The following is a 26,358-nucleotide window of genomic DNA, read 5'->3' as shown; positions in this document are numbered from 1 at the left end:
AAGCTAGTGTTCCGGGAAGAAGACACAAAGATGCGCTCATCCATGGAGCTGAAGTTTCCTTAGAGAGCATCCAGGTGAGAAAACAGACTCAGAGAGGGGATGCGACTTGCTCAAGGTCACACAGCCAGTAGTGGCAGAGCCAGGAGGTCAAGCCACATCTCCCAACTTCCACGCCAGGGCTGGATCATGCGGCTATACACAGCTTTGGGAAGAATTCTAGAAGATAATGGAAGCTGAAGCTGGGCCCATCAGAGCTGAGAATGAGGCCTGGACAGCCAGCATGGACTACTGGGGGAGATGGAGCTGCCCCCAGGACCCTGGGCCCTCCCTGGATGCCTCCTCACCCCTGAGGGAGGACTCCCTGGTTGCCATGGTGACCAGTGGATGGACTCTGGAAGGCAGAGACTGGGCCCCAGGGGGTCACGAGGACAGGGCATCTTGGGTGGGGAAGCCGGTGTAGGGGCTCCAGCCTCCTGCCGTGCTCGGATCCAGGACCCACCTTGTAGCCCAGCACGAGCCCATTGCGGTCGGCCTCAGGGATTTCGTTCCAGCGCACCAGCATGCTGCTGGAGGTGGTGGCCAGCGCGGACACGTTGGTGGGGCCAGAGGATGGGACTGAGGGAGAAAGGGAGCGGAGAGAAGGAGCTCAGGACCCAAAGTCGACCCTACAGTGGAAGGGAGTGGAGTGGGACCTGGGGAAGGACACGTGGCACAGACAGTCCCCAAAGAGCACATTATCCTGCCGTGACTCCTTTTGGAATGTCCCAGATGCTGTTTCTGGTTTCAGATTGGCCTCCCTGTTATCCTCTGCTCTGGCTAAGTCAGGAAGAGCCTGCATTCCCACGGGCGCAGCGGGTATGTGTATGTGTGTGTGTGTGTGTGGTGTGTGTTAAAAGGCACCAGGAAAATTAGCCCCAGAGCAGTGAGCCACATGTGCACGAATGAGGCTGGGGGCTTGTATTCTGTGGGTGACCCCTTCCCAGGCCCCTGTGAGCTGCTGGTTGCATTCTGGAATGTTCTCAGAGCTAACCCCACTCTTCCCCCCATCTCAGGCTCTCTCAGGCACCACTGGGCGTCACGGTTAAAGGTGAGGGCGCACGGGTGGGGACCCCCACGCCCTGACTTTGGGAGCAGGGAGCAGCTGCAGGTAGGGATCAGGGGCTGGGAGACGCAGCAACACGCAGGGAGCTCTGCCCAGACATGGAGCACAAACAGGAAAACGAGCCCTATTTCTGAACTGCCCTTGGCAGGCCCCGAGGGTGGAGAGATAAAGGCGGGGTGGGGGCTGTGGTGGGCTGGCATCCTAGCTGCAGGCCTCGGGGACGCGCTGGGAGGTTGGCACAGGGGGGCGGTACCTGACTCCCGCGTCCTGCCCATCACTGTGTGGCTCCAGGGCCCGCTCCCGATGGCGTTGAAGGCCTGCACCTGGACGCGGTACTCCGTCCACTCCTCCAGGTCCTCGATGGTGTACTCCCGCTCCACGCGGTCCTGCACCACGTGGCTCAGCGTCTTGCCGTGGCCGTCCGCCCGGCTGTATTTGATCTTGTAGCCCACCGACTCAGGATTCCCATTGTATTCCATCTCTGGGAGAGGCTGCAGGAGGGCAGGGCAGGCAGAGCTGCCGTGAGGCCCGGCCCACCCTGTGTACAGAACTGCCTGGCTTGGCCCCCTCTTCCAGGGAGCCTTCAGGATTACCCAGCCCACTCTCCAACCTGTCTGCGCCCGTGTGAGGCGCTGTCACCCTGGGTGTGGCTTAGATTGTGTGACTCTGTGTTTCTCACGGCCCCATCTCCCTGTCTCTCCACGTCAGGCTCTGAGGAGAGGTGGCATCCATTCTTTATTGAGCACATGGTGAACTTACTACCCTGCCAAGGGAGTCGGACCAGGCGAGGAGACCCCAAAGTCCGTCTGCCCAACCTGCTGATGAGCGTAGCACCTTGGGTCCTGGCTGTCTCTACCACTTAACTCCCTCACCCGGGCTGCCAACACATACTTTGTTAATTGCCTGCAACATGCCTGGTCTCAGCTCATGCCTGCCTTGGAGAAGCAAGCAAGTGGAGAGGGCATCCTGAGCATGGATGGGGCACCCATCACCGTCAGGAAGTCCTTCCTTCCAGCAAACTTTGGTCTCTCCTGCTGCATTTTTAGCCTCTTTCTCTTGTTGAGTCTCAGTGAAAAGACAGATTTCCTTCCTGGGAAGCCTATGAGTAGGCTGCGGGGCTGTGGTCACTGGCTCAGGGCCGTTTGGATGAACTTGGGCAGTGTTGATAAGATGTGTGTGCACGCTGGGGGAAGCCTGTGATCGGAAGCAGGTGCAAGCTGAAGGGTGGCCTTCAGATTCTCCTCTGAAGGCGGCAGAGCTGGAGCTGGGCCGCCCCTGGCCCTCACCTGCCCCCCCATTCTGCTTCCCTGGGGGATCCAAAGAGCCCACGGTCCACAAGCTCCCACTTCTGACCCACTTCCTCCCCTCCTCTCCTTCGGCCTCTGCCTCTCTCCCTACGCACTCCCTTCCTCCCGCCAGCCCGTTCCTACAGACACTCACTGAAGCCAACCAGAGACCATTAAGACAGCAATCGATGGCTGGAGAGCTTGAGATGGGCCTGGAGCGCATGTGCCCTCCCCTGCTAAGGAAGGGTCATGAGGGGCTGTGCACCATTAAGCGGGACTGGAGGTGCCTGGGGCGCTGTCCAGCAAGGCAAATGCCTTTTTATTCCCCCTCCAGCTCCCTCTGGGTATCAGACTCTCTAGCCTTTTAGTACCTGGAAACCTTAAAGTGAGATGCAGGAGGGAAGCAGAGCGTAGACGAGAAGGGGCGGAGAGGCCAGTGGTAACAGACAGCCCGAGGGCCTGGGGTGCCCGCCCACCTGCCGCTGTGCCCAGGGCTGCCAGCCTGGGCTGGAAGACAGCTCTGGTGCCGCCCACCCTGGGGGGGTGAATCGTAATGAATGACTGGTGTTTGTCCAGGATGGTTGGTGCCATTAGCTCCTTTTATCGGACTGTCCACATACGTGAAAGGGAGTAATGGCTTTCCAGGAAACCCTGGCCCACAGCACGGCGTTCTGCAAGTTGTGCTTTATACAACCAGTAAGAGATCTTATGTATAAACAAAAAAAGAGTGGTGTGGCCAGGCGGGCCTGGTGAAGTGGAGCTGGGCAGGCTCTTCCCAGAGCTAGTGCCCCGGCCTCTCTAAGGAGCGGGCTATGCTGTGTTCTTCCCCACATTCATCGCTCTAAGAACTCCAGGATGCTCTGAGCGCCTCTCCACTTGCTGCTTTGTGGGATCCTTGCCGAGAAACGCTGTCCCGGAGGAAGGCCCTGGGGAGAAGTGTTCTCTCTCGTTCCCCAGAGGGTGGGATGGCAGTGGGTTCAGTGGTTAGGGCTGCGGATTTTGGGGGCCAGATTCCTGGGTTGGGAATCTGAGCTCTGCTGTTAACTGGAGGGTGGGGGAGGATGTGGGGGGCTTGGGCCAGTCATTCAAACTCTCTCTGCCTCAGTTTCCTCATCTGTAAAGTGGGGACCAGGATCACAGCTGTCACAGGCTTGTGGAGAGGGTTCAAGGCCTGACTTGGAATAAAGCGCCCAGAACAGCACCTGGCGGGAAAGGAAGTCCTCGGCATGGCAGTATTGCCACCTCCTGCCGGTCACCTGGAGTCCCGGCCCTCGACATGCAACCCGGATCCGTGGGGACGGTCTGAGAGCCTAACAGCCCCGCCCTTACTTCCCCCTCCACCCCAGAAGCAACCCCTGGCTCTCTGACTTGGCGGAACAACTTGCATCTGATGCCAGACCCACCCTGGCGAGCTTTGTAGCTGTGAGTGCGTTCCTAAGCTCTCCGAGCCTCAGTTTTCTTAGCTGGAAATTGGGATAATAACGTGTCCTTCACAGGATTATTGGAAGGATTAAATGGAAGAAAAACGTAAAGTGCTTGGCACAAGGTGATGCTCAATGAACAGGCTTTCTAGCTCCTTCTCCTCACATGGGCATTTGTCCTTTCGCCTAAGACTGATTATCAGGCACCTTAGCAGGTCCTGAGTGTAAAGAAAGAGAAGGAAGCTGTGGGTATGCCGGTGGATGTCCCCTTTGATGTGGCCCCTTGGAGGCAATGACACCTTTGCAGGATGAAGAGGATCAAGGAGACAACCCCCCTCGGCCCTCACGGGAGCCTCACCATCCAGCGGAGCCACAGGCTGGTCTCACTGGCCGTGCGCAGGGTCACGTTGGCCGGGGCCATGTCAGGGGGCGCCTGGAGGGTCTGGATCTTTCTAGAAGGTTGGCTGGGTGGGCTGGTGCCCACGATGTTCACCTGGCGCATGCGGAAGCTGCAGTGGGGGAAGGGGGTGAGCAAGATGGTGAGGGCAGGACCCCAGGGCCAAAGCCTGTCCGGTCTAAGCAGCCCCCTCCCCTCCCGGGTCCTGCCCCATTACCTGTAGTAGGTGAAGGGATTGAGGTCGGGCACCTCCAGGGAGCGGGCGTCGGGCTCGTTGGTGAGCTGGTGAATCAGCAGCCACTCTTCTCCCTCCCCGACCACACCCACCTGGAAAAGGAGTCCCCTTAGACTGGCCCACCCTGCTGGGCTGAGATGGGGGATTCTGAGCCCTGGCCCCTGGAAGGCACAGCCCTGCCCAGGAAAGGTCTTGATTCAAACCCCAGGGCTTACCAGGAGGCCACCCATGGGACCACCATCTTTCCAGGCCCGTGAACATGACTTGGAGTGTGACCCCATGCCCCCTTGCATCAGAATCTCGTGGAATGCTTGTTATAACCCACTCCTGGGTCCTGCCCTAGACTGAGCCAGTCAGACTCCCTGGGGGTGGTGCCCAGGAATCTGTGCATTTAGTAAGCTTCCAGGTGATCTCCCTGGACACCCTGGGGTGCTTCTACAAACCCAGCTAAATCAGAAGCAGAATTCCTGGGGGGGTGGGACTGAGGCGTTGGAACTTCCGAACACTCCTTGGTGCAGCCAAAGCTGAGCATCGCAGTTAAAAGGGCTGCGGGCAGCAGCTGGTTATCTTTCTAGGCCAGCCAACCACCACCCCAACCCGAGGGGACTGGTGTGTGTGTGCGCATGTGTGTAAGAGAGCGTGTGTGTACAGGTGTACAGGTGAGGTGGAGGGGAAGGGAACTGTGGCATTTTTGGTGTATCTGGCCATCTGAGAGTTGCCTGTGAAATTCACACAGACGAAAGCACACACAGGATTTGCAGCCAAGAGCGTGGGCATGGCTGAGGCCCAGAGCCGGCTGCCCCGCTGCAGGGCTCCCCTCGGGCAGCCGTTACCTGGGCCTCCACCAGCCAGCGGGAGATGGACGTCTTCCCGTCGTAGCCTGGCCTGAACTGCAGGGTCACGGAGCGGGGGCCGATGTTGGAAATGCCCAAGTTGGTGGGGGCCCCCGGGAGTTCTGGAAAAGGAAAACAGGGCGGGAAAGGAGATCGGGTAGGAACGTCGAGAGGACTCTCTGGGCACTGAGCGGGCTGTGTCCCACTTTTGCTAGAAGCCTCTAAGGAGGAGCATGGCCAAGGCCTCCCCCTGCGAACACAGTCCTCGTTCCTGCCTCCGTGGCTCACTGTGTCCATACCAGCAGCCTGGGGCAGGTTTAGGGGCCGAGAGGAGCTTCTGGGGCCAGGAAATGGGCTGGGCATGTAAGGGCTTCCCGAATGAAGGCCCCTCTCCATCCACACACACAGTCCCCAAACCCAACAATGGCTGAGGGAGATAGAAGAAGGGGTGGGGACAGGAGGCAGCCCGTTTTCCAAGCAGGAACCTTGGGGTTCAGGATGAACAGAACGAGCACAGGGTCTGGAGTTGGACTGTCTGAGTTGGAATCCAACTCCCCTGCTTCCGTGCTGTGTGTCTTTGGGCAAGTTACCTAACCTTTCTGTGCTGCAGTGTTCTCATAAAATGGCGATGATAATAACATCACCTACCTCAGGGTCGTTGTGAGGATTAAATGAATTAATGTACATGAAGTACTTAGCTGGGGGCCGGTAAGCACTACATAAATATTTCTGTGTTACTGTTATTCTCACTTGGGAGCCACTGAAACTCAGGAACCTCAGCCATCTCTGTGGCAGGTCGAGGGGTTCTGCCAGGTCACACGAGCGTGGACTTGCAGACCGGACCACTTGGTTGCCTAGTCCATCTCCTCATAGATACAGATGGGGAAACTGAGGCACAGAGGGAGCCTTGACTTGCTCAAGGTCGAAGAGCTTGGCAGAAGCAGGGCTGAGGGTAGACCTCAGCTTGCTCTTTACAGCAGGTTTAAGACTGTCCCCACCTGCTCTGCCATCTTCCCAACCGGCACTTCCACCCGTGGAATCTGACTTGGACTTTCTAGGTGACAGTGACGATTCTTCCCCTGAATCATAGATACCGCTGCCCGTCGCAGGACCTGGTGTGGGGTGGGGCGTGGAGGGAGGTGGCAGCGGGGCCAATGGGACAAGGGTGGGGGCCTCTGCCTTCCTGAGAGCCATGGGAGGAAGCAGCATCGAGCCCAGAGAGGCTCCCTCCAGAGACCCAGGACCACGAGCATCAGCCTGCCCACGGGGACCAAGGGAGGGAGAGCCATGCGGGAGGAAAGCCAACGTTCCTGGAAAGAAGGGGCCTCTCCTGCCCTGAGAGCGGGCACCTACCTGGAGGCACCCCGGAGGAGATGGTGGAGGCAGAAACCTGGCCCTGGCCCTTGGCGGTCATGGCAGCCACCTCGATGGTGTAGGTGGTGAGCGCAGTGAGGCCTGTGACGCGGTACTCCAGGGTTACATTGGGCAGGTAGTGGGTCACGCGGGTATTGGTCCGGTTGTACTCCTCCCAGGAGATCCGGTACCCTGGGGAGAGCCCCAGCTGTGACATAAGCTGGCCTGGCCCTCCACTCTGCTTCTCACTCCTTCCCTAGCTGGCGTTAGATATGCGGGGGGAGCAGCGGGGCTGAGGGATGGGGTGGCATCGTGCCTGGGGCCCCGGGGGTAACCTCGGTGGGAAGCCCCTGGTGGGTGGGGACTGCAGGAGGGAGAGCCGGTCACTGTGGTGGCCGCCTGGGGCCTGAGGCTGCAGATCTGGGATCTGTTACAGAGTGGAGGGGCCGAGAGTCTTCTCTGAGCACCTTCTAAGAAAGAGGGGTCTGCTGGGAGCTTCGGAGCGACAGGAAGCCGCCAGCAGGGCGATGGACCAGATGACCTCTCCTGGCCCTTTCGCCCGGGTTCAGCCACCCCACGGTGCCTACCTGAGAGGATGCCGTTCTTCTCTCCTGGCTCTTGCCAGCTGACTTTCAGCGAGGTGTCCAGGATTTCACTGAAGCTCAGGTGTCCCACAGGCCCAGGCACTGTACCCCAAAAGGACCCCACCCCACCCCAAGCCAGTTAGTGTCAGAGAGAGAATGCTGTCTGCAAGAGAGCCCGCTCTGGGGGGTTCCAGGGGCACCCCAGGATGGGAGATAAGACCAGGACTGCCCTGTGCCTGCAGCGCCCAGCCCGGCCCTCGGGTGGGGACGGAGAGAGCAGGGGCGGGCGGTGCCTACCGTCCTCATGGGTGCGCACCAGCTGGGGGGTGCTGCGAGGCCCGTCCCCAGGGGTGGTGAAACACAGCACCGAGGTGAAGTAGTCGGTGAACTTCTTCAGGCCGGACACGAAGCCCACGTGGACCGTGTCTTGAAAGTTGGGCCGGGCCGTCACCATGGTAACCTCTTCCTCCTGTTCCGGCTCCCAGGCGATCAGCTGAGGAGAGGCCAGCAGTTTAGACAGAGCAGCCAGAATGTTCCAGAAGAGGCCAGGTGCTCTCCCACAGGCTGGCCAGTGGACAGAGAGTGTCCAGGACTGTAGCTCCCTGTCCTCCGTCCTCCCAGGGGAAGGACGGCCGTGCAGATGCCCACAGCCTGCCGGAACATCTGTCCTCCTGGGAGTCCCCTTTGGTGTGCTGCTGTGTTATTGAGCGGCTGCAAGGCCCCAGGTGGGGTGCTTTCCATGAGTCATTTCTAACTCAATTCCCACAAATTATGGAAGAGAGGACTTCCAAAATTTGTAAAGAGAGGATGCCCACATAATTTGCATGTCCAGTGCAAAATGCAAATGGAGGGCCCCCTTGTGCAAAAAATTATTAAGAATTTCCAGATGACAGCAGCAGAGCATTGAATTGAACATGGGGTCCTGCTGAGCTTGGAGCCCTGAGTGACTGCACAGTTTGGGCACCCATGAAGCTGGCCCTGTTTTCTACAGATGAAGAAAATGAGGCTCAGAGAGGCTAAGTGACTTGTGCTGTATCACACAGCTGGTAGGGACCTGAGGGGCTCCCATACGTTTCTCTGTCTGGGCTGGGGCAGTTTCTCCCTAGGAGTTCTCCTGTACAGCTGGAACTTCAGTGTGTGGATAACTCTTACTCTTTTAAGCATGTTTCAAGTTGGGATTTCCATCTTAGACATCACCCGGAGGTGGCGTGCCGGCAAGAAAACCCCGTCTGGAAATCCAGCATCACTTTTTGTCTAATCTCCACCTCACACACACCGCCCCTAATTGCAACAGCTTCCTGCCTCCCCTCCCTTCTCTTCTTGCCTCTTGATCCCTCACCTCACACTCTTGTTTTCTAGGTCCTTCATCTGTCTCCAACGATGACAGCTGGCCTCAGAGATTTCCTCATTTATTTGAAGTTGATTAAATAGCAATTAATGGTGAAAAGCAACACTGGATGAGTTTTAATAAGCACGGGTATTTATAGATATAAAACAATACGCCGATGTCTCCTGATTAACTCACGCCTGTAACAAGGCTTAATCTTCTCCTTTTCATGGCCGCGTGTTTATAAAGGATGTTTTGAAATTTAATTGGTATCGTGAAAAGATAGCCTATAGCAAGTTAATTAGACACTAATTAGACCCTAAAAATACTAATCAGAAATACTAAGTGGCATTTAATAAGTATGTTAAATATCTTCCTTATTTCGGTTATCTTGTTTCGTGGCAATTAAATTGCCAAACTTCTTTGGAGTAGATTAAGAAACAAGCTTAATGTTTTAACTTAATTTAATTAATGTAAATTTGAATTAATTATGCCATTAGAATTAATTGGGTGGTGTGTTCCCCAGCAAGTGCAAAATCTGGGTAAATATTATTTTATTGGTTTTAGGCCAATTACAATCACTACTATTTAAAAAATAAATCAAAGGACAAGAAGTATCTTTACAGATGCCTTAAGACAATATCACGGGGAACTGTCTTAAAAAATGACCCAGAAGAACGCAGCAAAGACTCCGTCATCCTACTGTTCCATGAGCGGAGCCCAAGATGGCGGCAGGACTATGGTTGGTTCGGAATAGTCACTCTGGGACGTGAGCCACTTGCCTCCTCTAGGGCATCTGAAGAGGAGGATGCTCAGGGTTAACAGGCCTTTTCCTCAGGGCCAGCAAGACAATAGAATTGCCTTCTGCGCCTTCTATTGTCTGAGAGGAGCTGGACTCTGAGCCGCCCTGAGATGGACCTCAGTGCTCCAGCCAACACCCAGCAGGGCTGCAGTCTGCCGGGCTCTTCCTGCGCGCCTGGCGCTGGCTGAAGCCCGTGGCTGAGCAGTCCCCGTCATCGTCACAGTGAGGACTAGCTGGGCATCACCGTCCCGAGCTGGTACAAGAGGGAAACAGTGAAGTTCAGGAAGGCTGAGGACTGGGCAGTGCCCAGGGGCCTACCAGGAGGTGGTTTCAAAGCTTTGGACCAGAGCTCTCTGATGCACACCTCTGCCTCCCCAGGCGCACATGGCTGCTGGCGTGTCAGGGTTTCTCTTTGCCGTGTCCCTGCCCTTATAAGTCAGGCTCAGTGCTGATTTCCTCTGTTGGGTCCTGGGCCGTGGATTCTAAGTAGACTGGGCTGCCCTGAGCATGGGTGGGGCGTGTGGGTGAGTGTGTGCTGGGGGAGGAGCATCAGACCTAGGTTGCCGGGACAGCCAGCTCCACCTCAGAGAGCAGAGGCCAAGGGAGGCAAACCTGTAGCTGAACGAGGGTGCTGCTGCTGGTGTGTGTTGGGGCGGGGCAGAATGTGCAGCCAAGCAGCAAGGAAGGAGGACAGAGCCCAGTTGTGTCACTTACTCTGTGACCCTGGGAAAGTCACTCAACCTCTCTGAGCCTCAGGCTATTATAGGGGACAGTCAGTTATGTGGTGGAGGCAGTAGATTACAGGGTGGAGAGCGTAGGATGGTATATATGGCCTGATAGCTACTGGAGTCAAAAAAAAAAGCAAAGGAAATTCTCTCTTTCCCTCCCCCTTTGTCTTTCTCTCTCTTTGCATTTGTGCGGACTGACATAAAACATCCTGGAATGATGAGTAAGAAATCACGACAGGGGTTACCTGGAGAGGGGAGAGTTTCAGAGCTGGTGGGACAGAGGCAGGCAGATGAGGGGCTAGGGTGGGTTGGAGGAGCTCTGCTCTATATTTATCTTTTCACATCTGTTGGTGTTTGAAACATGTAAAAGTATTTCTTGTTTAAAATTAAATTAAAAAATAAAAAATAATAATGGGGGGAATTTGGCAATAGTAGCAAAGTTATGTACACATTTACCCTTTGACCCAGCAATCTCATTTCTAAGAATCTATTCCAAAGTTATAAGTGGAAATACGCAAAGACGTAAGCACACAGCTATTCACTCCAGGAATGTCTGTTATCGTCCAAGACTGGAAACAACCAAAATGTCATCACTAGGGAGCAGGTTGACTGAAGGATGGGAGACCCACCTAACGGAGGATGATACAGAAGTAAAAAGAAGAAACGAGGAATCTCTCTATACACTCTTACGGAGTGATCTCCAGGATATAACGTAAATAAAAAAGCAAGGTGGAGAAAGCGTGTAGAGTAGCTGCCATTTATCTAAGAAGTAGAGGATACACACTTACATATGTGTGCAGTTGTTTATGTTAAAGAGATGGAAGGAAAAACCAAAACCAGCAAGCAAAAATCAAACCCGAGGGGGAAGGAGAGGACCAGAATTCAGGCTGATTTTCTCTGCATTTGCTTTGTAGATTTAACTTGGAACCATGTGAATAAGCTACATGATTATAGACCAAAATTAAATTAAAAAAAATCAATCCCTAAAAATTGAAACCAAAATGAAACAAATGAACTTAACAGTGTATTGAGTTGTAGCAAAATCACACGCTGAGACCCTATCTCCAAGGACTTGCAGCGCAGCGCAGTGACGGAAGCACGTGCTCGGGGAGGCGTCCTGGGGGCGGGAAGAGCTGCCCCATCTGGAGCTGCGCTCAGCCAGCACGGTGTCGACGGCACTGTTCTGGGACCGCTGTGGGTGTCTGAGGGATAAACTAGGCGGGTCAACTGGGTTTTCAGTTTGGAGAAAAGAGATACAGACAAAAGACCGATGAGATTATTAAAAAGCTTGTAGTCCTGAAATTGAGTTGGAAGTATCAGCATATATCTTACCTTAAGAAAAAAAAGTATTTCCTAGCCGTCCATTAACAGGGTCTAGAAGCAACCACCAATGCTGGAACAAGGAGCGTCCATAGTGCCCAGCTGGCGGCATCGAACTATCATTTCCGACTAAAAGGAGCAAGGGCTCCTTGAAGACATGGCTGATCCCAGGCACGGTGCAAGGACTGTGCACGGCTTGGAACGTCCTGTCACACCAGAAAGCAGGACCGTACCAAAGATTTCTGGGGCTGTGTCAAAAGGGCTCGTGAGTCAACTCGAAGACGCCAATGGTGGGGAAGACGCCAATGGTGGGGCAATTTGGCGTCAATAAGAATAACAATGGTGGTGGACGGAAACCTACCAAACGTGTTAAAAATCCTTAAGTACGTGATCATACTACCAAAAACAAAACAAAAACATGACTCTCCCCAGTCCAAACTCATCTGCCGCCTTCGCAGATGCCGGGTAACCAGTTCATTTTTTGGAAAATTGGTTAAGTAAGGGAAAAGAATTGAGCATTGACCACGCTTTCCCTGTACCTCTAGGTAACCAAAAAGGTGGTAAAGGAAAATTCTTTTTCTTTTTTGTTAAGTGTTTCAGCTATAAATCAAGAAGAAATTATAATATTTAAGTAACCCATTTTGCAACCCCTATTGAAATAGTAGATTACACAAGGATGGTCACTGGTGACCACGTCATAGTAAGAGAGACAGCCAGACTTCATGCCTTCTGATGGAAACACACAACACCATCGAGGGAGTAACATTCTGAAAAAAAAATCATCAAACCTGAATCTGATCAAGCCTCTAGTTCTAAGCTCCAATTTGCTGCAAATATAAGATTCAGAGGAATGTGTTAGATGACTCCACGGGGATGCAATCAGCAAAATCCGGGCTGTGGAAAATTCTATGAGACAAATGACGACGTTTCTTTACTAATAAATTACAAGAAAAAAGAGAGAGAGAAAAAGGAGAGAGAGAATCTACAGATCAACTGAGTCCTGAAAAGTCCCGACCAATTGCAATTGTGTGGACCTCTTTTGGATCCTGAGGCAAATAACCCAACTAGTAAAAGAAATGACGTGGCAATCAGAGAAATTTAAATGCTGACTGGATATCTGATGATATTAAAGGGACTGTTAGTATTTTTAGGCACGATAATGATAATGCGGCTATGTTTTAAATAGAGACTTTATATCATTTCTCTACAGAAATATTTATGGATGAAATGACATGATGCCTGGGATTTGCTTCAGAATATTCCAGGGGAGAGGGAGAGCGTTTGAGGACAGATGGGAGATATTTGGCCATGAGCTGGCAAGTGTGGAACCAAGTATGTGTGCATGGGTGTTCGTTATAGGCTTCTCTCTCCTTTTGTGGATGCTTGGAATTTTCACAGTTAAAAGGGTGGGGGGAAGTCCATTCTTGCTGGAGGTGTGCCAGGGACAAACGCTGCTTTTTTCTCCCTGTGATATACTGAAAGGCAAAGAAGCAAGAAATAAAATCCCCACTGTATCCATTTGTACTTAGGAAAAATCAAGTTACACTTCTTATCTTACAGTTAAGTCATACAACACATTTTCTTTTCAATGCAAGAAAGCTGCAGGCTCTGAGTTTGAATGTGAGCCTTGCAGTTACTCTGTTAGACTGTGAGAAGCTCACTTGTCTCTCGGGCCTCAGTTCCTCCCTCTGTAAAATGGGGTGATGAGAGTAAGACTTACTTCTTAGGGCTCTTGTGCAGCTTGCACGAGAGAAGAGTGTGAGCAGAGCCCTAGCATCCTGCCTGGCATGGAGAGAATGCCCTCAACTGTGAGCTCTTCTTAGTCTCCCATCGGCCCCTCTACTCAAAACATCTGGGCAGTTCACGCCCTCTGACCTGGATCAAGCAGCCACGGGTGCTGGGCACCGACGGGACCTGGAACTCAGGCGGCTCTGCAGCCTCCTCCTGCTCTAGTCATAACGAGTCACCATCCTAACTGTCCTGACCCCCTGGCTGGCCTTCTTGGCCCTCCAGGAGCCGTTTGCCTTGGAATTTTGCAGCTCAGCCATTCCGAATGTGGAAGAAAACCCAGAATTGGCAGCAAGAAGCTAACCATGCCCAGCTCAGCTCCTCTGCTCTTCAGCGTAATGCGGCCCTCCATTCTCTCCCTGGTCCCCCCCCCAGAGTCCCAATTAGCAGACTTGTCTGGCCAGCAGCACTGCCAGCGTTCAGCTACCCTCCCTCGCACCGGGAAAGCCCTGCTCGGCCTGGGAGTGAGAGGGCTGTGGAAGGGGCACGTCCGGCTCTGGACCATCCCGCCTTTGTTTATGACACCAGCAGAAAATTCTCGTTGTGATCTAACCTCAGTCCCTTCCTGCCCAGCCACCTCCAACCTGCAGTAATAATGGCTATGACTTCTTGTCCTAGAAATAATCTTGGTTGATGTACATATGCAAACATGGCACAGAAGGGGTGTGGGAACCTTCCAGAAGTGTCAGCAGTCACCGTGAGGTCACCAGATCCCTCGGCTCAAAGCCAGAGGCTGCAGTGCTCTCCCCTTCACGGCGGGCTTCCCGGTGGCACACCCCTTAAACGCTCTGCCTCCCCTTCCGCATCCGGAGGCAGCTGACAGCGTCCTCCCACCTGCCCCGAGCTCCTATGAAACAGGGTGTAGACCTCACAATGTGTGATCCGTCCGCCTTCAGTTCTCCTAGGGGAGGTCGGCTCGGTGCTCCTCGTGGGTGCGAGGAGAGAACCAGGCGCGGGATCCAAGGTCTGGGTTCCAGGATGGGGTGGCTGGGAAGTCCTGAGTTTTAGCACAGCTACAACTATGGCAAATTTACACTAATACCACCACTACCACCACTACTACTAGTAGTAGTACTAGTACTACTATTACTGCTACCAGTACTATTACTACCGTGACTAGTACTGCTGCTACCACCACCACCATCACTACTAGTACTACTACCAGTAATACTGTTACTACTACCAGCACTGTTACTACTGCCACCACTACTAGTACTACTACCAGTAACACCATTACTACTACCAGTACTATAACTACTACTAGTGGTAATACTATTACTGCTACCAGTACTATTACTACCACGACCACTACTGCCACTACCACCACCACCACCACTACTAGTACTACTACCAGTAATACTATTACTACTACCAGCACTGTTACTACAGCCACCACTACTAGTACTACTACAAGTAACACCATTACTACTACCAGTACTATAATTACTACTAGTGGTAATACTGTTACTGCTACCAGTACTATTACTACCACCACCACTACCACTATCACTACCACCACTACTAGTATTACTACCATAACTGTTACTGCTAGTACTATTACTACTATTGTTGTTACTACTAGTACTAGTACTATTATTACTATCTGTTATGTGCTGAATTGTTTGCCCCCCAAATTCATAAGCTGAAGTCCTAACGCCCAGGACCTCAGAATGTGACTGTATTTGGAGTCAGCCTTTAAAGAGGAAATTAAGTTAAAGTAAGGTCAGTAGGCGGGCTCTAACCCAGTGACTGGTGTCCTTCCAGGCTGAGGAGATGAGGACACAGACGGAAGATGTGAGGACACGGGGAGAAGGTGGCTGTTGACAAGCCACGGGGAGAGGCCTCGGACGGAACCACCGGGCCGACCCCGATCTCGGGCTTCCAGCCTCCAGATCTGCGTGAACCCTGACTTCTGCCGTTGACGCCCTGCAGGCTGCGCGACTTTGTCGGCGGCCACAGTAAACAGACCTTTCCGTCAATACTCCAGTCATTTTCCGAGCACGTGTTACGTGTCTGTCATCGTGCCCGACAGACTGCAAACACTGAGGAATAGGTATGATTACCGTCTCTGCTTGAAAAGGAGGAAACGGTCTGGTTTCCTGGAAACTAGAGCGTATAGTTGGGCTCAGTCAATCTTTCGGGAAGGAAGGACGCCCGGACAGACCACAGAACTCGTGCAGCGAGCTAGAGAGGGGCAGAGCCAGGACTCTAATCTAGTCTGTCCCTTAACCACACTGTGTGGGGTCAGGTACAGCCAAGGACAAATGGCCCAGCAGGATGTCCATGAGACCTACGGCTTGGTGGGAAGGAGGGCGTTCTGGACTTTTCCGATGGCGCTGTGGCTAGGCCCGGTGTTCCTGACCCTGAAACAAACCCGGTTTTGTTTATAACCCAGTCTCCCCGAGAATGCCCCGGCACTGGGTCCCAGAGCGGGCAGCGTCCACACTCCCTGCGGCCGCATCTGGCCTTGGACAGAGCCCGGGCCCTTCGCCTCGATCACGGGTCCTCTGCTTGGCTTGAAGCAGTGATTTCAGAACCAGGGGGGCCTCCCGCCTGCCCCTCCCTGGTCTTCTCCCTGCCTCCCTGGAAGCACCTCCGGGCTCCCTCTCGGGATGAGGGGACGCCTCCGCACCTTGTAGCCCTGGTTGATGCCGTTGATGAACTGGGGGCTGGGGGCGTTCCAGGTGAAGCGGATGGTTGTGGAGTTGGTGGCTTCTGCATGCACGTTGCCCGGAGGGACCGTGGGGACTGGAGGAGAGCAGAGAGACAGTGGGTGGGGGTGGAGGGGGCCCAGTCAGTCTTTCTTGCCCAGTTAAGTAGAGAAAACACAGGGAGGGGTCTGCAGACCCTGCTTGCCCCCCCAACTATTCCTTGCTATGTAGACTTAAGACACCCCCTTTCTTTAGATTAGTTTGGGTTTAATAAAACTTATTTGGCCCATTTCACAGGATACTGATAAATAAAAGCGATGGATATGAAAATGCCCGAGGGTGCTTCTTAGGTAGAACACTAAATATAAGCTGTTTCATGATCCAGTTAATGTGAAACTTCACAGAAGGTCCCTTTACCCCTGAAGTCTCTGCCTTCATCATGCTCACCCCCAAGCTCTTCATCTTTCCCATAGTCCTCCAACCCTGCAGGGTAGCTGGGCACAGCGTGCAATAGCTTGGGACTGGATAAAATGGGCAACTCAGATGAGGCAGTCAGGACTGGACAGGTACAGGACCCGCCAGGCACAGACCTGGGAGAAAGGGAAGCACCAGCCCCTCCACGGTCACCATCTCCACCCACCTCCCTGCAGTGTCCACTCGGTGACTTTGCTGCTGTAGACACCCAGCCCGGCGCTATTGTAGGCGGCCACCTCGATCTCGTAGTTGGTCCAGATGATGAGGTCCTCCAGCAGCAGGTTGTTGACATCAGCATCCGTGATGTTCTTGAACTGGTACCCAACAGGCAGCCCGGCCAGGCAGTACCTGGGAGGAGAAAGCCAGGATGCAGCAGATCAGAGTCGGCCTGCTTGGCCTCACGCCCAGGAAACCATCCTACAGAACTTTCTGCGATGGTGGAAATGTTCCGTATCCGTGCTGTTGATATGGTAGCCACCAGTGTGTGTGGCTGTTGAGCACTTGAAATGTGGTTAGTGTAACTGAGGAACTGAGTTTGCAGTTTTATTTATTTTTAATTAATTGAAATAACCACAAGGGACCAGTGGCTAACTTACTGGATAGCACAGGTCTAGGGGACGTGTCTGGAATATTCTTTTTGATGGGGGAGGAGGACACTGGCGGGATGGCTAACCAGGGACGTGGAGAGTTCCCGGGAAGAGCTCGCTGGTCTCAGCTCTGAAGGCTCTCCGATGGCTGGGCTCATTTTTTTCTCCCTCTAGGAGAGTGGCTCCCTCTTTTGACAGTCACTCACGTAGGTAGAGAGAAAAAACCCAAGGCTACCTGTGCTACCCATTTCTACCTTCTCCTGGAAGAAAGAACACGTGGTAATAAAGAAGTGGGGTCTGTACAGGCACATTTTAGGGTTTACACACGGAGGCTGGATAGCTCATAGGAGAACCACAAGGCATACAGACCTTAGAGTCTAATTACTGGAAAACTAGAGGCCCCCGGTTACTTCGATGCGTTACAACACCCCGTAGCTGTGGGTCTCAAAGCTTTAGAGAGCATCAAAACCACCTGGAGCGCTTGTTAAAACACAGATCATTGGGGCCATTCCACCATTTCCCATTCGGTAGGTCAGGGTGGGACTGGAGAATCTGCATTTCTGTCAAGTTCTCAAGTGATGCTGATGGTGCTGGCCGAGGGACCACACTTTGCCCACTGCCCTTGAGGATTCACCGAAAACCCACAACAAAATTGACTGATAACGGAGAGGCCAAACCAACAAAAACTTCCTCCAAATTTTGGGAATTCCAATGCTGTGAGAGCACACATGTGCGGGAAAGAGACACGTGAAGTTGTGGAACATTCTGCAGCCAGCCAGAATTCAGAACACTCATGAGAGTTCTCAGCAACTTCAAATAGCATGCTAATTTTAATTTATGAATTCCCAATTTTAGTAACACTTAATAACTCACTTTTAGGTTACCGGTAAAACACCCTCAGTCAAACGTAAAAATAAAAGTCTATATAACTGGGCTTCATTTTGTAGTTAGGATGAAGGAAAGCACTCTCGCTTTTTGGCCAGTTCTTGGCCCTGTAATTTGTCCACTCATGGTCCATCCCACGGTCACCCATGGTCAACCCCAAGGGCCTGTGATGGAATAGTCTTGGTTTCCCAGGTGATGGGCCCCTCGGTAGTTACTTATCTCCCTATGGCCTTATTCCTAGTAGCCCTGACATCTGGCAGACTTGCCCATCCATGCAGCCTCTACAAGATTATACTGTGTCTCCCCTCTCAGCCATTCCCATTGGTGTCCAAGGCTCTCACTGCTGGAAGTTCTTCTGGATGTCTAAACTAAATCCTGCCTCCCACAGTACAGGCATCTCTTGCTGCCTGGTCCCTGTTAGCTGAAGGATCTGCCATGAATTTGCTCTTTTCCAGTCCGTTCCCGACCCTCCCCCATCCCTTTCCCCTCGGGTCTGGGTTGTACCCATGGGTCCCTGGGGTGGACCCCTACCTGATGACGTAACCCTTGAGGAGGCCGTTCTGATGGCTCTCGGGAGGGGGCTGCCACTGGATCATGATGGACTGGTTGGTTCGGCCACTGGCAATGACATTCTGTGGAGGGGCTGTGGGAGGCTCTTCGGGGAGAGAGACCCTGGAGAGGAAAACACCAAGAGTGGGTGGGCCTTTCCGCTCTTAGCTTCCGGGGCAAATACAGGAGTTTAATGGGATATGGGCAGGCTGAACCCCGCCCTGTTGCATCCTGCGATGACTCTGCACAGTTGCTGTGTGCTTTTGGGCAAGTCACTTCACCTCTCTGAGCTTGTTTCTTTATCTGTAAAAGAAGGATAATAAAGCTCCACTTGCCTGCTTTATAAAACTGGTTTAGGTCCAAATGACACAACGTACGTATCTGTCTTTTTAAAGCACTATAAAGCACCAGAAATGTGCAGTTCCGATGCAGTTGAGGAGCTTGGGCCTCAGTTTCCCATTTCTCAAAGAAGCTGCTGTCGGGGCTGATGACGTCATGAGCGTTCAAGTATTTCAGAAGCAGGAGTATTAAAGTCACTTCCCGGTAGCCAGCTGGTGGCCTCCTTCACTGACCAGCTGAGCCGCAGGCCGGGGTGGGCAGGCCGGGTGGGGCGGGCACGGTGTGTGGGTGACACAGCCAGCACTCCCGCCCCGCTTCCTGAGTGAGCGCTATTGCATTTCTTTCTCTGGCATTGCCAGGGGACACAGTGTTCCACCTCGGCGTATTTTTCACATAACTGACATGCATCCATTAAAAACAAAAGTTAATTATTTTTGATGGATGTCTTTCCCTTTTTTGTTTATTTTTCTGTTTCTGCTTCTGATGGATAGCTTTCTAAAAGGCACTGCGCACTCCCTGTCTTTGCAAAGCCTGAAATGAGGGAGATTTAACCTTTTTCTGGGCGACTCAGGGCCGTTAGTATGAAGATGCAGTAGGAAGATGAACCCGTGTTATACAGTGAAGCCCGAGGGATGGGAGAAGCTGTAGGATGCTCCCCGACACCTGGAGGCCTCTACTGTTGGCATCTTGTAGCTCGGAAGGACTTGAGCCATGTCCATATTGTGCCCTGCACCACCTCTAGTGGTCCAAACTCTGCCAGACACATGGTAGGTGCTCAACAAACAGTCAAGGAATAATTCTCCTGGATCTGCTCCCTGCTGGGCTGTTACCTGGCACTTTTCCCTCCTGCTAGAGTGTCGCAGCCCCTGTGACATCCCCCTAGGGGAAGCCAGAGAGGCTCAAGCTCATTGGAAGTGTGGCGAAACCACAACCACTGATTTAAGCCAGATGTCTGTGCACGCACCCAACAGCATCTTTTAAAGAATGAAGCACATTCTTAGCTCCCTTGTCAAATATTAGCTGACCGTATATGCGAGAGTTTATTTCTGGGCTCTCAGCTTTGTTCCATTGGCCTATGTGTCTATTTTTATACCAATATCACAGTCTTTCGATTACTGTAGCTTTGTAGTATAGCTTGAAATCAGGAAGTGTGATGCCTCCAGCTTTGTTCTTCTTTCTCAGGATTGCCTTGGCTATTTGTTTTTTTTTTGTGGGTCTATACAAATTTTAGGATTGTTCTTTCTATTTCTCTCAAATGCCATTGAAATTTTGATAGGGAGGGCATTGAATCTGTAAACAGTTTTGGGTAATATGCACATCTTAACAACATTAATTCTTCTCAGTGGGGAAGGGATGGTCTCTTCAATAAACGGTGTTGGGAAAACTGGACAGCCACACGCAGGAGAATAAAATTGGACCCCTATCTTATACTGCTCACAAAAATGAACTCGAAATGGATTAAAGCCTTAAAAATAGGGCCTGAAACTGTAAAACTCCTGGAAGAAAACATAGGAAAGAAAGCTCCTTGACACTAGTTGGCAGGGATCTCCTGGATATGACACCAAAAGTACAAGCAAAAATAAACAAGTGGCACTGTATCAAACTAAAACTCTCTGCACAAAAAAAGAGACCATCAACAAAATGAAAAGGCAATGTACGGAATGGGAGAAAACCCTTGAAAATCACATATTTGATAAAGGGTTAATATCCAAAATATATAAAGAACTCATATAACTCAATAGCAAAAAACCAAACAACCCAATTGGAAAATGGGCAGAGGCAGCGAATAGATATTTTTCCAAAGAAGATACATAAATGGCCAACAGGTACTTGAAAAGGTGCTCAACATCACTAACCATCAGGGAAATGCACATCAAAACCACAATGAGATAGCACTTCACACCTGTTAGAAAGGCTGCCATCAAAAAGACGAGAGAAACAAGTGTTGGCGAGGATAAATGGAGAAAAGGGAACCCTCATACACTGCTGGTGGGAATGTAAATTGGTGCAGCCGCTATGGAAAACAGTACGGGGATTCCTCAAAAAATTAAAAACAGATCTACCGTATAAGCCAGCAATTCTACTTCTGGGTATTTATCCAAAGGAAATGAAAATAGGATCTTGGAAAGCTATCTGCACCCCCATGTTCATTGCAGCATTATTCACAACAGTCAAGATATGGAAACAATCTAAGTGTCTGTCAGCGGATGAACGGATAAAGGAGGTGTGATATACACAGTGGGATAGTCTGTACAACAGAATATTTTTCAGCCATGAGAAAGAAGGAAATCCTGCCACTTGCAACAACGTGGATGGACCTCGAGGGTGCTATGCGAAGTGAGATGTTAGACAGAGAGGGACAAATACTGTATGAGCTCACTTATATGTGGAATCTAAAAAAGCCATGGGGCTGGCCTGGTGGCATAGTGGTTAAGTTCGCACACTCTGCTTTGGCGGCCCAGGGTTCACCAGTTTGGATTCCGGGTGAGGACCTACAAGACGCTCATCAAGCCATGCTGTGGAGGCATCCTGCATACCAACTAAAGAAAGACCGGCACAGACGTTAGCTCAGTGACAATCTTCCTCAAGGAAAAAGAGGAAGACTGGCAACAGATGTTAGCTCGGGGCCAATCTTTATTTTTTCTTCTTCTTCTCCCCAAAGCCCCCGAGCACATAGTTGTATATTCTAGCTGTAAGTCCTTCTGGTTCTGCTATGTGGGACGCTGGCTCAGCGTGGCTTGATGAGCAGTGCTAGGTCCATACCCAGGATCTGAACTGGTAAAACCCTGGGCCACAGCAGTGGAGCGCATGAACTTAACCGCTTGGCCACGGAGCTGGCCCCATGGCAAATCTTCCTCACCAAAAAAAAAAAAAAAAAAAAAGTAAATAAAAACCCAAGCTCAGAGAAACAGAGAGTAGAGTGGTGGTTAAAAGGGCTGGGGGAAGGGAGTGGGGAATGGGGAGCTATTGGTCAAAGGGCACAGACTTCCAGTTATAAGATTAACAAGTTCTGGAGATGGAAGGTACAGCATGGTGATTACAGCTAATAAGACTGTATATACTTGACAGTTGCGAAGAGAGTAGATCTTAAATGTTCTCACCCCAAAATGAAATGGTAATTATCTGACAGGGTGAAGGTGTCAGCTGGTGCTATGGTGGTAATCATTTTGCGATATATGAGGGTGTCAAATCACCATGCTGTACACTTTAAACTTATACAATGTTACACATCAATTGTATTGCAATAAAGCTGGACAAAAATAGAGAGCAAAATGCAGAGCTTTGGTGCATGTAATCTGTGCTGCTCTCATTCTGACCTCTTGCTCAATGTCTTCTTTCTCACTAGCGGTGGCTGCTTGTTCCGTGGGTTGAGGTGGCTAGAATTCGCCTCCTACGCAAGTGGGTATTACTGTGTGATGTTGTAAAATGGATGACCTGCAGTTTGGATTCAATTTCCATCATTTTAAAAAAGCTTTGTTGAAAGCCTGCTCCAGCCAGGCATCCTGTAAGGCACTGGATATGGAGATCTGTGCAGACCCTCCATCCCTCGGGAACTTCACGTCCAGTTAACAACGACGGCTGCCCGTGGGGATGGAGAGCGCAACCGGGCAAGGCTTTGAGCTTGCACAGCTCGCAGCGAGAAGGACCACCAGACTCAGCTGGTGTTATCCCATGCCAGGCGCTGCTCACAGCGCTTCATTTGCACGGTCTCGTTGCATCTTGACATATCCCTGTGGGGCAGCCACGAGTACCATTACCCCCATTCTACAGATGCGGAGACTGACGCCTGGAGGGGTCATGCTGGCCCCACTCCGCATATTGGTTTTGGCAGCAGGCAGCCCCTCTGACCCCTCCCTCAGCGGGAGTCACTGAGACCCGCCCTGGGAGATTCCCTGCTCCCCTCACCTCTCCGTGTCCTTGCTGAATTGTCCTTTGCCCACGTCATTGACCGCACATAGACGGAACTGGTAGGAGCGTGCCGGAACCAAGCCCTTGACCATCACTGAGGTAGCCTCGGGATCCACGCTGGCCAGGAGGACAGTCCAGGGGGCATCTACAGGGACAGAGGGTAGGGGCAGGGGTGGGCACCTCGGGGGGCCATGCTTCTTATTCCCCATTCCCAGCAGGGGTGCAGCCTCATTTGGGACCACAGAGGAGTGCCTCCCCTGTTTGGTCCAGTGGAGGCCGGTCATGCCATTGTTCTAGGTCCCCTTAGCCCACATGTCCCAAGGGGTTCGGGAGTCCTGCGGAAGAAGCCAGGGCTCACAGGAACTGAGATCCATTCCTCTTTTCTCTTTTTTTCCCTCAAGTTGATGAGCTTTAGGCAAACTGTATTTAAAACACTATTCAAATTACGCCTACTAATTTTGGAGTTCACAGCTTGGGGACTTGGAGGATAAAAATAGAGAAAAATAACCGCCACTGTCTTGGAGGCTTCTGGCGTGGCAGACCTTGAGTTTAGCACCTCACGTGCGTTATCTCGTTCAATTGTCACAATGACCTGGGGGAGGCGGATGCCCTCGCTCCTTTTACAGTCCAGGAAGCTGAGGCTCCAGAGGGTTTGCTCAAAGGCACAGAACTAGGAGGCAGGGGAGCTGGAACCCAGCCCTGGCTGACTCCCCGCGTCTGTACTCCCAGCCGGTGCCCCACCGTCCCGGCCGCGGTGGAGGGCGCAGGCGGGGAGCCTTACTGTTCTCTGACATCTCTAGGACATAGCGGATCAGCGGGCTGTTGCCGTCAAAGGGCTTGGCCCACGTCAGGTTGATGGCCCGCCTCTCTGTGGTGCTGAGCGTTGCCACTGGGTGCTCGGGAGCGTGAGGCAGTTGTCTGCAGGAAAGAGAAGGAGTGGAGCCACCGTGAGGTCTACAGTCAGGTGATGCGCGGGCACCCAGGACTCGGAGCTTCCATGATACCTGGTGCTCAGCCGTAGAACTTGGCCTTCAGGCCATCCACCTGGAGATTCATCGCTCTGGCTTTGGGGCTCACCTGTCCAAAGCCATACCCAGACTCCCCTGCTCCTGACAGGGGGCCTAAGTGAGCGGAGGTTGGGGGGGGGGGCCCTGGAGGATGCTTGGGTGTGTTCTGAGAGGTGGGTGGGCCCAGGTCACATGTGGCCTGACAAAATGAGCCTTCTCATTGCTGCCCGCACCTCCTTTGGCTGGGGCCTGGGCAGGCTGCCCTTACCTGACGCGCAGGTGGGCACTGCGAGAGTCGTTGCCTCCGGCTGAGAGCACCCGGCAGGTGTACGTGCCGATGTCCCCCGACCACGTCTGCGAGATGTGCAGGGAGCCGTTTTTGTCCAGGCGGATGCGGGGGTTGCTCTCCATGCCGAGGGCGGCCCCATCCTTCTCCCACACGTACCTGAGGGGAAGAACAGCCAATAAGTAAGGGGTGGGCTCGGCCCAGGGTTGGTCTGGAGAAGAGCGCTCCGAAGGCAGGCAGGGCCACAGCGGTCCTCGGGGGCTGGTCTCGGGCGGGAGCACGTGGAGGCCTGAGCAGCCTGTGGTCCCTCATCCCTGCGGGCAGGGTCCACGTCCAGGAGAGCTAACTCGTCAAGTCATTATGGGTCATTTACACCTTCAGTTCAAGTCTAGGTCAAAGCCTTGCTGCTAATGGCCAGAAGCCCCGGCCAAGAAGCCAGCACAAAAGAGCCGGCAAAAGGTATTCTTCCCAGGAGGTTAAAGGATTGCAGCTGGAAGGAGAATTAAAGTTTCCTCATAGACTACATTTTGGAATTAGTTTTATGAGGAGGATTATTAGATCGATGCATCACTGTGACAAATTGACTTTCGTGTCCAAAAAATCACTTTAGCTTCGGTCAGTCAGTACAAAAGGGGGACTTGAGAAATTACACACAGGTCCGTGTCTGACAATGAGAAATATCTTCCCTGGAATTGTTCTTGAGGAAATACAACCATTATTGTCATCGACACACACAGGTGCCAGCTCTGGGTAGGATGCCACGCGGCTACCTCCGAGGGAAGGTCAACCAGGTTGCCCGGCACCAGGGAACGGGGTCGGGGCTGAGACACTTTGCAGATAACCCATCACTCACTCACTGCTCTGAGCCACACGCTCCTACAACTATCTGGGTTTAGAGAACTAAGACTGCTGGGAAGAATGAGCCTATAATAGTCTAAACTTAAGTTTAAAAAAAATCATAAAACTAGCAAGTACAAAACTAAAAAAAAAGACGGAAAGGAAAATTCAAGTTTTCCAGTGACAGGAAAACCGTGATTAACATTTGAGTATATACCCTCCGGATTCTTCTCCTCTACCCTCTAGGCAGGGTACCATAGTGAAACTATGTCCTGGAGTCAGATTGCCTGGTCAAATGCCGCTTCGGTCACTTACCAGCTTAGTGATCCTGGGTATGTTTATTTCCCTTTGCTGTGCCTCAGTTTCCTCATCTGTCATATGAGGGAAATATTGCTACCCACCCGTTAGGTGGGATACTGTAAGGGTGTGAGTTCATAGAAAATCCTTTGAGTCGTGTCTGAAACTGGGTAAGTGATCAACAGAAGCTTGCCATCATTTTATAGTTTTACCGAAACAGCATATTTTTTACATAAATGATATCTAGCTATATATCCATCCATCCTGATTTTAAAGCTGCATTTTTTACACCCAAGAAAATATCATAAATTCTTTTTAATGTGGCATCTCCCCACCATGGTTTATGTTAACTGCACGGCGCGTCAAATACAGTCCCCCCATAATCAATCCTGCGATGTTGGACGTCCGGTCCGGTTCCTTGTTTTCTGATATTATAATTAATGCTGCGATGAACATCTTTGCAGCATCATATTTTCATCCATTCTAAATCACTTCCTCAAGGATAAATTCTCAGCAGTGAAATTGTCAAGTTAAATTTTAAGGCTTTTTCATACATATTTACCAATCGCCAAAAGTAATCACCTTCAATTTCTCTCTTTATCTAGAAAAGAATCATCCTTGCCAACACTATGGGGTGGGTGGAATTCCTTAAAAGCAAGTCTAGTTGCAGAGAGTAATTCCTGCTGGAGAAACAACCTGTGTGAGCAGGCTTTGCCCCAGGATGTGGTGCTGTGGGATGGATGCCTATGTTAGCACGTGTGAACGTCTGTGCCAAAACAACCAACCCGAATCTATTAGCAGTTACTTGAATCTAATTAGAAATACCTGGGATAGGAGAACAAGTGAGCACCACCAGGAGGAAGCAGCTAGCCAAATCCAGAGTGGGATATTCCACAGCAGGGGTCGGCAAACTGCGGCCCACTGCTTGTTTGTGTAAATAAAGTTTTATTGGAACACAAACATGCTCACTTGCTCCCATATCGTTTATGACTGCTTTTGCACTGCCAACGCAGACTTGAGTAGTTGTGACAAAGCCTACATGGCCTTCAGAGCCTAAAATATTTATTTACTCTCTGGCCCTCTACAGAAAAAGTTTGCTGACCTCTGTCCTGTAGAATCTGGTTTCTCCAACAAATTAATTGCAAGAAAACAAAACAAAGATAAAGACAAAAAAAAATAAAAGGAGGGGTGGAGGACTGTGTAAAACGAAGGAGACACACCAAACAAACACAACGAGTAGACCTTGTTTGCACCCTGAGTTAAACCAACCAACTGTAAAAAGCCATCTTTGAGACAATCTGGGCAACTGGAATCCGGCCTGGTGTTAGGAGAAATCAAGGAATTGTCACTGTGTTAGGTGT

General features: G+C 51.7%; 1 protein-coding gene across 3 annotated transcripts in view; it reads right to left on the bottom strand.

Annotated features, from left to right (window-relative positions):
• Positions 1 to 26,358, bottom strand: part of SDK2 (sidekick cell adhesion molecule 2) — a 273,541-nt gene that overhangs the window by 48,501 nt on the left and 198,682 nt on the right. For all 3 annotated transcript variants that reach the window (XM_070560092.1, XM_070560093.1, XM_070560094.1), the window contains 14 exons: positions 23,846 to 24,022; positions 23,352 to 23,488; positions 22,568 to 22,715; positions 18,305 to 18,445; positions 16,468 to 16,649; positions 15,809 to 15,924; positions 7,509 to 7,704; positions 7,215 to 7,313; positions 6,628 to 6,819; positions 5,275 to 5,396; positions 4,424 to 4,533; positions 4,168 to 4,318; positions 1,356 to 1,593; positions 500 to 615 (listed from right to left, as the gene is read on the bottom strand). In XM_070560092.1, coding sequence (XP_070416193.1) covers positions 500 to 615; positions 1,356 to 1,593; positions 4,168 to 4,318; positions 4,424 to 4,533; positions 5,275 to 5,396; positions 6,628 to 6,819; positions 7,215 to 7,313; positions 7,509 to 7,704; positions 15,809 to 15,924; positions 16,468 to 16,649; positions 18,305 to 18,445; positions 22,568 to 22,715; positions 23,352 to 23,488; positions 23,846 to 24,022 — 2,125 coding nt within the window. The remainder of the gene's footprint in view (positions 1 to 499; positions 616 to 1,355; positions 1,594 to 4,167; positions 4,319 to 4,423; positions 4,534 to 5,274; positions 5,397 to 6,627; positions 6,820 to 7,214; positions 7,314 to 7,508; positions 7,705 to 15,808; positions 15,925 to 16,467; positions 16,650 to 18,304; positions 18,446 to 22,567; positions 22,716 to 23,351; positions 23,489 to 23,845; positions 24,023 to 26,358) is intronic.

The sequence above is a fragment of the Equus przewalskii genome, chromosome 10, assembly GCF_037783145.1.
Source record: "Equus przewalskii isolate Varuska chromosome 10, EquPr2, whole genome shotgun sequence".
In the NCBI taxonomy this organism is placed as follows: Eukaryota; Metazoa; Chordata; class Mammalia; order Perissodactyla; family Equidae; genus Equus; species Equus przewalskii.
Note: the sequence above shows the minus strand (reverse complement) of the source record. Positions and strands in the feature narration are given on the sequence as shown.